This window comes from Meles meles, chromosome 2, assembly GCF_922984935.1.
Source record: "Meles meles chromosome 2, mMelMel3.1 paternal haplotype, whole genome shotgun sequence".
NCBI lineage: Eukaryota > Metazoa > Chordata > Mammalia > Carnivora > Mustelidae > Meles > Meles meles.
The window spans coordinates 148373732-148387425 of NC_060067.1; the positions used below are offsets into that span (position 1 = coordinate 148373732).

The 13694-nt window shown below is 41.8% G+C and overlaps 1 protein-coding gene across 7 annotated transcripts in view; it reads left to right on the forward strand.

Annotated features, from left to right (window-relative positions):
* The first annotated feature begins 8531 nt into the window (after nucleotides 1–8531).
* SLC10A7 (solute carrier family 10 member 7) overlaps nucleotides 8532–13694 on the forward strand; it is a 259444-nt gene continuing 254281 nt past the window's right edge. For 2 of the 7 annotated variants that reach the window (XM_045998437.1, XM_045998439.1), the window contains exon 1: nucleotides 8543–9167. In XM_045998437.1, the coding sequence (XP_045854393.1) occupies nucleotides 9068–9167 (100 nt within the window). In that variant the 5' untranslated portion in view covers nucleotides 8543–9067. Of the gene's footprint in view, nucleotides 9168–13694 lie in introns of all 7 variants that reach the window. The other 5 variants (XM_045998442.1, XM_045998443.1, XM_045998444.1 and 2 more) reach the window with 4 other exon arrangements.

Consider the following 13694-nt stretch of genomic DNA (forward strand, 5'->3'; position numbering starts at 1 on the left):
ACAGTTGGATGCTTGAAGATATATACTCTTAGTCACTAAGGTCCACTGCCTGAGGTTCTGAGGTCAAGCTTACTCAAGTTTGAAGCCTGAATCTGCCACTTGTTGGTCATGGGAAAATTTAGCTTATCTTTCTTCATTTTTACATTTGTAATATGAGGAAAATAATTCTTGTCATAGTTTAAATGGCAATCTACCAGTGGGGAGTTACCAGGAAAAGACAACCTGGCTGGCCACTAAGGAGTTACTTACTGTGGTGGTTTCATTACCATTCAGGGGCTGTTTCCCAGTTTAGTAGGCTTAGAAGTTTGACCCTGTCAGCATCACACAGCTGACCGAATTCAGGGAGGCTTTCATGAACACAAAACCTATTGTGTCCCAGGCACCTTGTAGGAAGATATGAAATATTACCTGAGCAGAGAAGTGGTATTATTAGAATTACAGAGATGGAGAGATCAGTTACGCAGAGCTACCTGCAATGGTCCAGGTAAAAGGAAATGAATAATTGAACGAAGGTAGTAATAAAACAAATGGGGTTACACACAAGTAAGTACAATTTTGGAGGAGGAAAAACTAAAATGGTGAGCGATTAATTATAGACTAGGAAAGGAAGAAATCAAGGCGAATGCTGTGGTTGGAGTGTGGATACTGGAAAATGAGGACTCAGGGCTCAATCCCAGGACCCATGGGGTTCAATTCCAGGATACTGGAAATATGACCTGAGCCAAAGGCAGATGCTTAACCAACTGAGCCTCCAAGTCACCCTGAGAGCTGTATTCTTAAGAGAAGTAGCAGGTTCATGTTTTAAGCCTCTGTTTTGGGGTGGTTTGTTACACAGTGATAATCAGAATATATAGCTGGTCAATTCAGTATCTCTTCTTTTGGATCTGTCTCCATCTGGTTACGTATCCCTTAAAGAAATCCTAAACTATCATATAGAAAATATCTTTTTCCAGGACAAATGGTCATTTGACAGGTTAATATGGTCTGGTGATACAGAGGGGTTGCCTGTGCTCTAAATTCCTCCAAACCTCAGCTATAGGAGGGCCAAAAGATTCTATCCTCCTTCCCATCTTTATAGAAGGGTCAATATTTGCTTTCTCAAGTACTTAAGTTAGCCAATATATGAATTTGCTATAGCTGCTGTAACAAATTATCATAAATTTAGTAGACCAAAACCCCATAAATTTCTTATCCTACAGTTTTAGAGGTCAGAAATCGGAAATAGGTCTTATTGGGCTGAAAGTAACGTGTTGGCAGGGCTGCCTACTTCTGGAGGCTGGTAGAGGGGTGGGAGGGGTATTTCCCTGCCTTCTCCAGCTGGGGGAGGCTGCCTACATTTCTTGGCTCATGGACCCCTTCTAGTCATCTCATCACTTTAAATCTTCTCCTTCCATCTCACATCTCCTTCTCTGACTCCTGCAGCCCTCTTCCATCTTTTAAAGTCCCTTGTGATTACATTGGGCCTACTGGATAATCCAGCCTATTCTTCCTATCTTGAGGTCCTTAACCTAAATACAACTACAAAGTCCCTTTTTGCCATGTAAAGTAACATAGTCACAGGTTCCAGGGATTGAGAAGTAGACATCTTTGGCAGAGGTCATGATTCTGCCTATCATAATCCCTATTTCTCCTTCATTGATAAGGTTTCTCTCTCTCTCTCTCTCTCTCTCTCTATTTATTTATTTATTTATTTAAAGATTTTATTTATCCATTTGACAGACAGTGATCACAAGTAGGCAGAGAGGCAGGCAGAGAGGGAGAGGGGGAAGCAGGTTCCCTGCCGAGCAGAGAGCCTGATGTGGGGCTCAATCCCAGGACCCTGGGATCATGACCTGAGCTGAAGGCAGAGGCTTAACCCACTGAGCCACCCAGGCACCCCAAGGTTTCTCTTTCTAATGGATCATTTTACCAACATATGGAAATGCTCTAATATCACTCATCTTCAAAAAAAAAAAACAACTCCTCTTTGATTCACATCTCTCCACAGTTCCCAGATAGTTCCTGGGTTCAACAACATAATAAAACTTTCTGACTGAGTTGTCTATGCTTACTGTAGCCTTTTCCCAACTATTTCCCATTTGGCTTGGGTATTACTTCTCTATTACTGTGTAATGAGCTCCTACCCAAGTTTCCCATCTTAAAACAACAAACACAATTTATCTCACAGCTTTTAGGGGTCATAAATCTGGGCATCACTTAGCTGGGTGCCACGGGCTGCAGTCAAGGTGGAGGCCAGGCCTGCAGCCTTGACACTCTACTGAAGGATCCACTTCTAAGCCTTAGGTTCTGGCTGGTTATAGGAGGGAGAGATCACCTCCTTGCCACTGGCCCTCTTGACAGTAGCTTACCTCATGGCAGTTGGCCTCCCTCAGCCAAAACACAAGCTGAAGAGAAGATCCCAGATGGAAGCCATAGTTTTTTGAAATCTCCTTTTGGAAGTGCCATGTAATCACTTCAGTCACATTCTCTAAGTCCACTATTATAGGCTGAATTTTTTCCCCTCAAAATTCATATGTTGAATTGCCAACCTCCAGTTCCTGGAAATGTAACCTTTTGGAGACAAGGTCTTTAAAGTGGGACTAAGTGAAAGTAAGACCATTAGGGTGGGACTCCCATCCTACAAGACTATTGCCCTTATGACAAGAAGAAAAAGACAACAGGGATGTGTGGGCACATAGAGAAAAGACAGTGGGAAGAGGCAGCAAGAGGGCAGCCTCCTGCAAGCCAAAGAGAGTCAAACTAGCCATGCCAGTACCTTGATCTTGAACTTCCAGTTCTTCCAGAACTGTGAGAAAATAAATTTTGTTTAAGTCACTCACTCTGACCTGCAGAATATGTAGATCATGGTATGTTAGACTAAGGAATGTAGATTTTGTTCTACAGTATATATAGGACCATTGAAGATGTTTGAGTAGAGCAGGGTTGTATGTCTGAAAAGAGGGTGGATCTCTGGAGGGTGGTAGTTTACCTGTCTTCCTTTATTGTGATTTTTTTTCTGTACACACTAGCTCTCTGGGTAATTTTATCCAATCCCATGGCTTTAAAGACCACTCATTCCAATGACTCCTAAATTTTTAACTCTAGCCCTGCCCCTACTCTGAACTGTTTAGCCAACTGGCTAATTGCCAGGTGAATTTTTAACAGGTATCTCAAGGCTGTCTCAAAATAAATCTTGATTTTCCTTACTAAATTTGCTCTTTTCTATCTTTTTCATCTTTGTGAATGATACCAACATTTACCCAACCAGTGGATTTAGCTAAACCTAGGAGTCATCCTGAATCATCTAAACCTAATCCAGCAGCAAATGCTATCTCTGCCTCTGTAACAAAACAGAAATGATCTACCTTTCTTCCTCCACTACCACTCTGTCTCCTGTGTAGGCCAACAAGAGTTTTCCTTTTAACTACTCCCAAAGCCTCCTAACTGGTTTTCCTTTTTCTTTAAAGCTCCTGCATCCCACAACAGCCAATATGATCTTTCCTTGCTTAAAATTTTCCTGTAGCTTCCCACCACAGTTATATAAAATCTGCACTTCATAATCTGGGGTCTACAAACACATACATGATCTGCCACTTCCCATTCCTGCCCCCTTCCCCTGCAACACACTACATTGGTCATATTGGTCTTTCTATACCTATTACATGCCACATCGGCAGAATAAGTGCCCCCAAAGATGGCTACATTCTAACCCCCAGAACCTGTGAATATGTTACTTTACATGGCAAGAGAGACTTTGCAGTTGTAATTAAAGTAAGGATCTCAAGATGGAGACATTGTAAACTGAGAGAACCCATTATAATTAGAAGGGTCTTTATAAGTGAAAGGAGTGGAGAGTCTGTATCAGAATGATTCGTCATGAGAAAGACAGGGTGGGCAGTTGCTGACTTTGAAGATGAAGGAACCCAAAAGTCAAGGAATGCAAATAGCCCCTAGAAGCAGGAAAAGGAAATAGATGCTCCTCTAGAAAGCCAGAAGAGTGCAGACATTAATATGCTGATTTTAGCCCAGCGAGATCCATTTTTGACTTCTGAGCCTGAGAACTGTGAGATAGCACATTTGTGTTGTTTCAAACCACGAAGTTGAGGTAGCTTGTTACAGCCTCAGTAAGAAACTAATATACATGCCAAGATCATCCTACCTTAGGGCATTAATATAGGTTGTTCACCAATTGCTCCCTGTGCCTTAAAGTGCTCATTTTCCAAATATTAGCATTGTGGACATTTTCCGCATCATTTGGCTCTTTGCTTAAATTGCACACCTTCAGAAAGGTTTTCTCTGATCACCCAGAATAGCCTCTTTGTTACTCTATCATGTGATTTGTTTTCTTTTCATATTGACATTTATCACTACTTATTCGTTTTCTTTTTTATGAAATTATTGGAATACCGAAGCAAAGCTGAAACCTTGTCTCTCACTTTTCCTTGTAACTCCAGTATCCAGAATAATGCCTCACACAAAGGAGCTCAAGAAATATTTGTTGAATAACTGAGTGACTAAGCATCTGTTCCATGCAAGGCAATGTATATACACTATCCCACTGAATCTTTTCAACAGCCTGATGAGCTCGAATTCCTATCAACATTTTATTAAATATAAAGTCCACGAGAGTAATCACAAGATGTACCACTGCTTGAAGTGAGTTGGAGGAAATTGGAGGGGGAGACAAACCACAAGAGACTGTGGACCCTGAGAAACAAACTGGGGGTTTTGGAGGGGGAGACGGTGGGGGGTTGGGTGAGCCTGGTGATGGGTACTATGGAGGGCATGTATTGCATGGAGCACTGGGTGTGGTGCATAAACAGTGAATTCTGGAATATTGAAAAGAAATAAAATGAAATGAAATGAAAAAAAAAAGATGTACCTCTGTTCTTGGCACATAGTAAACATTCATTAATATTATAAGTAAGCAAACCATCTTCAAAGAGACTGAGTGACCAATGTGAATAATAAAGTTTAAAGGTAAATATTTGCTACATTAACAAGTATGATTTCCCGAAGTTATTGTTGAAGAATCCAGGAGCTATAGCAACTCTGTTTCCATGAGCTCAAACCTTCATTTTAGCTACCTTCTAGACATCTCTCCTTATATGCCTCAGTGTCTTGAACACAAGACACAAACTAGATTTAAAATCTCCTCCCCAAATCTGCTTTGTAAAGATTCCCTGGCTGAGTGAATGGCACTGGCATCTATCTGACAGACATTCTGGGAGTTATTTTAGCTTCTTTCCCCATTCCCCTAGAGATGACTGTCATTTGTTTTTGATTCTTTCTGCTTAACAGTTTTTATACTAATTGCCTTTCCCAGCTCCTTTCACTTAGACACTTCTTCCTGAACTACGTGTGCAGAGTTTGCTTCTTAAGGAAACTTTCCAGCAAACTGAACAGGTCACCACTAGCTAGTCTAAAATCCTTTAGTGGCTTCCTAGAGTATTTAATAAAATCTGAATCCTTGACCAGGACATAAGAGGTCACACGTGATTTGTTACCCTGCCCAGTTCTCTCTGCCCTTTCCACATCACTCTCCTTCACTGATTCACCTAGCTACTCTGGTCTTTGAATTCCATGGTGTCAAGTTCTTCCTTGCTGAGCAATAGCTTTCTCCCACCTGCCTGCTCAACCTTCTGATCTCAGGTGACCTTCCCCACTCTAGATTATTCACAACATACTGTTCCTTTCCAATGGCAACTTGTAATTACATGTTTGTTTACATCTGTCTCCTCTACTAGAGTATAAACTCCTGAGGGCAGGTTTGTTTTTTTTTTGGTTCATAACTGAATGTGCAATATTTACATATGCTGGCACATAGTGGAGACCATTAAATAATTGTTCAATATACAAATATAATATTTACTGAACAAGGAGCGTTTCTCATTTGTCTTTTACAGATGTGTGTTTTCACATGTACATTTTCACTGGGATGATGTCAGATGAAGTGGCAGGGGTAATGAGAAAAGACTAAGGTGAAGAGAGAGAAGAAAGGAAAAAATGAATGAAAGAGAAGAGGGATAGAAATATTGAAGAAATAGTAACGGAAGAAAGAGAGGGCAGGAAGGGGTTGTAGTGGGTTGAACAGTGGGCACACCAAAAAACAGGTCCACATCTAATCCCTGGAACCTGTGAATGACCCCAGTTCTAGTTTTCTAGAGTTGCTAGAACAAAGTACCACAAACTAGGTGGCTTGAAACAACAGAAATATATTCTCCCACAGTTCAGGCCAGAATTCAGCAGTCAAGATGTCAGCAGGGTTGGTTCTTTCTGGGGGCTTTGATGGAAAAATCTGTTCTGTCTTTCTCCCAGATTCTGGTGGTTTTATCCAAGGAGTAATCCTTGGCATTCCTCAGCTTATGGACACATCACTCCAGTCTTCTGCTTCCGTCTTCATACAACTTTGTCCTCCTTGTGTCTCTTTTGTGTATTACCACATGTCCTCCTTATAAGGACACCAGTCACTGGATTTGGGACCCATCTTAACCCAGTATTACCTCAACTAATTACATCTCCAAGACTCAATTTCAAATAAGATTACATTCAGAGGTTCCAGGTGCACATAAATATTTGGGGGACATATTCAACGGAGTACAGTCACCTAATTTGGAAAGAGGATATTTGCAAGTGTAACTAAGTTAAGGATCTTAAAATGAGATCATTCTGGATTATCTGGGTGGGCCCTAAATTCGATGGCAAATACCTTTGTAAGAGACACAGAGAAGAGGAAACATAGACAGAAGAGAGGAGGCAATGTGAAGACAGATGCAGAGACTGGAGTGATGTGGCCACTAGCCAGATACACAGTGGAGAAGATGATGTGAAGATGAGGGGCAGAATTTGGAGTGATGTGGCCATAAGGCAAGGAAGCCAAGGAAGGCAAGGAAGCCTCTTCCAGAAGCTGGAAGAGGCAAGGAAGAATTCTCTCTTTAGAGCCTGCAGAGGAAATATGGCCTTGCCAACACTTAGACTTTGGACATTTGGTTTCCAGAGCTATGAGAAAACATATCTGTTATTTTAAGGCAACCAGTTTTAGATATTTGTTAGGGTAGCCATGGGAAACTCATATAGGTCTTACAGTAACAGAACAGAAATCGCAGCACACTGTATTTTCCTTTAAGTACTATTAAAAACAAACAAACAAAAATCCTTCCCATGAGTTAGATTTTGCTGTAAACAGATCAAAGAGCTCTTAGTAAATAGAAATTTGCAAGCAGCCATAAAATTAAACCAGCGCAATTCTCTGTAAGCATAACATTTAATTATTTTTAAAAACACATAAGAACATACCTTCAATGACTGAAAATAATTGTGTTCTAAACTATCTTTCATCTCCACTTATCTGGTGACTGCCTGATAATTAACATCAGATTTCATCACTGCTCATGTGCTTTCTTTTCTGTTTTCAGGTTAAGTTGTTTAATGTCATCTGTGTCTTCCTATTAAGTTCTTTTTATCTTGAGTTTTATTTTTTGCTATTCTGCCTGATGTATAATTTGATGACACTCCATACTGTGTAACCTACACTGGTAGTATAACTGCACAAACTGGCTTAAGTTTTGGGAAAACAAGTCATGTCATCAAGATAAAGCTAAATATGTAGAGGACATTTCCAAATGAGTCTCTTTCAATCTTCGAATAAATTCAGATTTAAAGGCTGGAATCACTGAACAATCCTAGAAGGCTTACAACCTGAGGTTCCACAGTTAGATACCACACTACTTCAAAATGTCAGATAGTATTTTATTTGTTCATTTATTTCGGTGCATATTGGGGAGAAGCTGAAGTCCATTCATGAAATGATCAATGTCACTGAGGTGCCAGAAAACACCTCAAGGGAGAAACTGGGGGACGCAAAGACTCTAGCACGAGGGCCAAAGGAAGGCGGGAGCTCCCCTCTACTCGGTTCCTCATTTCTTTCTTTTTTTTTGGATGGGCAAGCCTTGTGGGGTCAATCAAGAGAGTGCACTCGGGCACCCTCCAGACTCCTTTGCTCCCACACCATCCTGCCCATCCTTAGCTTCGCTGTGGAAGGAGTTTGAGCTCAAAGGAAGACCTGGTCCCCAGCTCCCGGGAGGGGACTGAACGCTTGCAGGACCCCCCCCCCCCCCTCCCAGGGGCCTGCGTGGGTTCGGGGACTCGGAGCGGAGCGTCCAGCACGCAACGGACCTGACTGGTCCCGCCCGCCCTCCCGGGATGAAGAGGATGCTGGAAGGCAGGGGTCTTGTGGACTTGGGCGTTGGCTCAACGCGCAATTTTCAACCCACCCTCGGGGCTAAAACTCCCCGAGAGAAGCAACCGTTTCCCCGCGCGGACCTCGGAGCGACTCTAACTCTCCCGGCTCCCGCCGAGAACCTGGAGACCGCGAGTGGCCTCTCCTTCCCCCGGCGCACACGTCAACGCCGGCGTCGGGGAAGCGTCGTAATGCCCCGAAGAAGCACGCCATCGAAAACCCCCCTGCACCCCGCCGCCGCTGTTGTCAGCCGAGAAATCCCAGCGCAGAGTGCATGCTAGCCTTTCCCGCAAGTTCATGGCGAAGCAAAAGAAACTTTCTCCATAGATTTGCTCCAGGGACGCGGCCATCTGTGCCTAAAGGTTTAGTCGGAGCGGGAACCTTGATAAGGCTGGTGGCTGTGAAGCCTAACGTCGCTCAGAAAAGCAGTCATTCCTAAGGTTCCGCAGGTCCTGGCGGTGGCGAGTCTGTCAGTCCTACCCGGCAGCCAGTTTTCCTTATCTGATCGCCTGCGTTGGCCACCTGGCCCAAGTGTCCGCTTCAGAGCGTTTGTGCTTGGGAGCCGCGGCCAGAGCTGCCGTGGTAAGGTGCGCGTCTATTGTGAGGCGCGTGGTAGTGATGGCGGCGCTCTGTGAGACTTTCCTGTCACTGGATACTACTACTCCCAGCCCTCCTCAAAGCCGCCGGAGCAACCCCCAGGTCTTTAGTTTACAAGTGGCAATTTGACTTGCTCTGCTGCATGTCTGGAGGGACCGCGGAAAGTGTGGAGACGCCCCGGGGATTAAGCGATCTCAGCTTAAAAAGAAAAAAAGCCAAACAAATAAACAAAACCCACCCACCCTAACAAACATGAGGCTGCTGGAGAGAATGAGGAAAGAATGGTTCATGATCGGAATAGTGGTGGCGATCGCCGGAGCTAAACTGGAGCCATCCATAGGGGTGAATGGGGGTAAGTGCTGCACCTCCGAACGCTCCATCGGGATTCCCACTTCAAAACTCATTTTCGAGTCTCGGAAAGGAGGGGAGACCGTAGTTGGGAAGTGGCTGCTTCTCTCAAGAGCACTGACCAGCTCTGGGTGTCCTTTGGCCGTTTTACTGATATTTTAATTTACCAACCCCAGAGATTGTAACTAGGAATGGGGCAAAAGAATTTGAACGCAGGTTACCTTTTCCACGAGCAATCAGTGAGTATCCTTAGTGTTAAAGAGTGAGCTTACTGAGAATGAAACTTACTCCTCCTGCCTTCCAAGTAGCATCCTGTCCTGAGGGACGCTAGGTTGCCAGGAGTTCCTTATCTATCTTGGAGTGGCCACCATTACCTGGTCTATTTCCGGATCCCACCCCTTCCCCGCCCCCACGTTTAAAAAAAGGGATGGGGGAAGGAAAAGAAAAAGGGATACCCCTTCATCCTCCAACTCAGATTTTGTGGCCCACATGTTGCAGAGTGATGATTTGCTGCAATTGCCGCCGCTTCAGAAACTCCCAAGCCTGCTGACACGTTGCACTTTTTCATTACAGGACAGTACTTCCGTGTGCTGCCCGGACTCCGTTGTTAGTACTCGACAGATACAGCCTGTGTTAGGCCATGTGTAGTGTGTATTTTGGCAGGGAAATGTAGGCAGGCTAAAATCATACCCAGATTTCTGAATAGTGGGAGCCTTGTAATGTGGGGGGTAGGCATTGGTGGAAACGGCTGGAAATATCATTAGTCTCTTATTCTCCTCCCTCTTTCCACCCTTAGACAATCATGCCCTACTTTTCATAAATATTAATTGAATTTCCTCAATTCATTTTCTTTTTGACCTTGTCAGTTTCCACCTTTATTGACAGTTTTAATAGGTCAGTCGTACAACATACTTCCTGGTCTTTTAGGAAGTGTTCAGGAGGCTATTTGAAGTTACATGTACGTCTTTGTTAAAACATGTTGGAAGTGAATGAAATGGTCTCTCATTAGAACAGTGGTTCCTTCTACCCTCTACCCTCAATTCCTCCATTTAGAAGTAGCTTCAGGGAATATTTTAAAAAGAATTACTTGAACGAGGATTATGAGGATTAAAACTTATTTATTTAATTTTTTTTTTCCTTCTGTGTTCAACTTAGTACAAGACGTGTAGAATATGTAGCTGAGAATGAGGCTGATATTCATCATGGTTTCTTCTTCTGAAGATATTTGACCTGGCTTCTCTGTGAATGCTGGTATTTCAAGTTCTGCCAAATGAGTACCCTCTGTCCCTGGAGCTAGCTGGATAGGCAGAATTAAAGTTAGAGTGTCTTTGTGGTGATCTGGAATGTACACTTAACTAGCTTCAGTGGCACACTGTCTAGCTTATGGTTTTAGGTCTCTTATTTGCTCATAAGGTGTAAGTACAGGTCATGTATTATCTTTATGTTTAAATCTGCAGGGGCTACCTTTGTTAAAATACTCTTTATCTTACATTCCTAGGATGCTGTGGAAGGAAGGGTTCTTGAAGCCTGAATCATTTTACTAGGGCTTCTTCAAAATGAAATGTGTAAGATGGATTCTGTAATCTTATTTGTTCCTTCTGACTCTGCTTCTCGAAGTTTTGCTATATGATCCTATCTTAGAAATATTGCTTCTGATTTTTACCCGTACATATGCCATTAATCCAGGATAATTCGCTTCTTTGTTTAATTATAAGAGTAGAATGTTAAGAGCTGAAAGGGACCTTTAAGTATTTTAAGTCAACAAGCTGCTTTTACAGTTGAAGATACTGAGACCTGAAGTCAGGTGACTCATCCTTGGTTAGTTGACTAGATCAAGGAAGAGGCACTGGACACCAGGGCTCTCCCTTTTTTTCATACTAGTTGCAAAACCCATACAAATATTCTTGACAAAAAATAATTTGCAATGAATATTCAAAAGAAGGGCTCTGTGCAATAAAGACATTTTCAATGCCTCAATTTTAGCCCAAAAGAGCAGAGCAGAATCAGCTAATATTAAATAACAATGTACTCATGTGATTTGATAACTGTCCATGTGTAAAAGTTACTTTTTCCAAAAAATTAGAACAAATGATTGCTTGGAATTTCTTATATAGGCTGTCAGGCTAAATTCTTGATAATTCTGTTGAGCTTTTAATTGACCTTCCTACCTGTGAAAACTCTTAAGCTAAAATAAACCTCCAGATAGTACCAAATAACACTTTCATTTCACAAGTTAAAACAACAAAAATCTAGGAATAACGAGAGGAATGGTTGCTGAAAATGATTCTGTTACATCTTGCTCTTTAGAATGGTCAAAAGCACCTCTTTTTTTTTTTTAAGATTTTATTTATTTGAGAGAGAGAGCAAGAGAGAGCGTGAGCTAGGGGAGAGGCAGGTGGAGAGAGAAAGGCAGACTCCCTGATGAGCGGGGAGCCCCATTTGATTCGGGACTTGATCCCAGGACATGACCTGAGCTGAAGGCAGACGCTTAACTGACTAAGCCACCCAGGTACCCCCAAAGCAGCTCTTTGTACTTGTAATTTTTATTTTTTTATTTCTATTTTTTTTTCTTGTAATTTTTAGTCATGGTTTCCGTTTACAATTCTGTACTTGGGAACTGTGACTTTTAGTGCATTTACATTGACTGAACAATTTTCAATAGAACAGTTTCCTAGATTCTTTTAAATAGGAAAAGTTTTGGTAGTCTTAAATTTTTTAAGATGTTCACATCATCTTTACCTGGATTAATACCTCAGTGACTACACTCTTCATACTAAAGTGATTTAATTGCAAGACTGCTGCACTTAGAAGTACCATACCTATGATCTAACCTCCCTTTAAAAACAGTCTGTCAGCCAGTAGGTGAGTTATATATCACAGGAAATTTATAGGTAATGGAAACCTGAAAATTAGAGAAGTTGAATGACTTTCCAAATGGGAAAAAGCATAACATGTACTAGCCTAGATAATTTAATTCTTAGTTCACTGTCCTTTTTTACTCAGGTACATTTCATTTTTAAATATGTAGAAGACATTGGAAATAGAGAGCCAGGGTAAATGTAAATGTGTAGATTCTAAAGTGTTGATAATCAGTACCAGTTCTAGTGCAATCCAGGGAAGCCCTGAGCTATGCACGCCTTAGAGTTTACCAGAGTCTTAACACTGTGCTGATCATTCTCTGGAAGAGAAAGGTTTCCTTCTTTGGAAGTACCGAGTAAGTTTCTCATTTCTACCTGCATCTTAATTTAGATTACCGACATTAATAAGACAAAAATCCTGAAAGCAAACTGCTTTGTTTTTCCTTTAAAAACCATAAGCAGAAACATACTGAAGCTTAAGTGTGTTAGCATTAGTATCTTAGATTAAGTTTAGAAGTGAAATTTATTTGGTGATGAGTAGGAGTAGGTTTTATGAAATGGTAATAGTTCATTGTATTCTTAATCATTTTTATTTTATTTTATTTATTTGACAGAGAGAAATCACAACTAGGCAGAGAGGCAGGCAGAGAGAGAGGAGGAAGCAGGCTCCCTGCGGAGCAGAGAGCCCCTTGTGGGGCTTGATCCCAGGACTCTGGGATCATGACCTGAGCCGAAGGCAGAGGTTAAAGCCACCCAGGTGCCCCCTTAATCATTTTCTTAATCATTGCATTCCAAATCATTTTCTTTTATCTCCCCCATTAAAAAGCATGGATTTGGGGAGCCCAGGAATTACCTCATTTTTTTCCTGGCTCATTTTTCTTCTGATTTTGCTACCCTATTCCATTTTCACTGAGAAACATTTTTTTTTTCTTTTGTTTAAAGGAAAAGCTAACACTTTTATTTCTACTTTGAACTTTATAGCCATCTTAAGATTCAGGTCTTATTCATATCTATTTTGGTGACATGGAGGATATAATCATTATCTTAGACATAGGCCACATCTCATTTTTATATGTTGTCTCAACTCTCACCTCTGGGCAAATATTTACCAAGTGTTTATTTTTGCCCTGTGTGACTTCTAGGTCCCCATTCCCAACTTGAGCAATCTATTAGCATTTCAGTTGATAACATATCAAAGGGGCTTTAGGTTTCTCAAAATCAGAATTAATTCCTTCTTCCCGCCCATCTTTTTTTTTTTTTTAAGAGAGAGAGAAAGGTGGGGGAGGGGCAGGGGAAGAGGGAGAGAGAGATCTTAAGCAGGTTCCATGCCCAGCACAGAGTGCCGTGCAGGGCTGGATCTCATAACCCTGAGATCATGCCCTCAGCCGAAATCAAGAGTTGAATGCTTAATCGATAGAGCCTCCCAAGCTTTTGAAAGGTACATTGTAGGAAGCCATGGAATATCCTCACCATGTTTTTCCATGGATTAAAGTTGTTTAAATGTGCATCTGATACGAAAGACAGTATACCCCGTCTCTAGAATTTAAAACATTAAAAGCTGGGAATCATTCCACTGAATTATGCTAATCAGTTCATAGTTATGTGCCTTTATGTGTGTGTGTGTGTGTGTGTGTGTGTGTGTGTGTGTGTCTGTGTGTGTGTAGCAAAAAGAA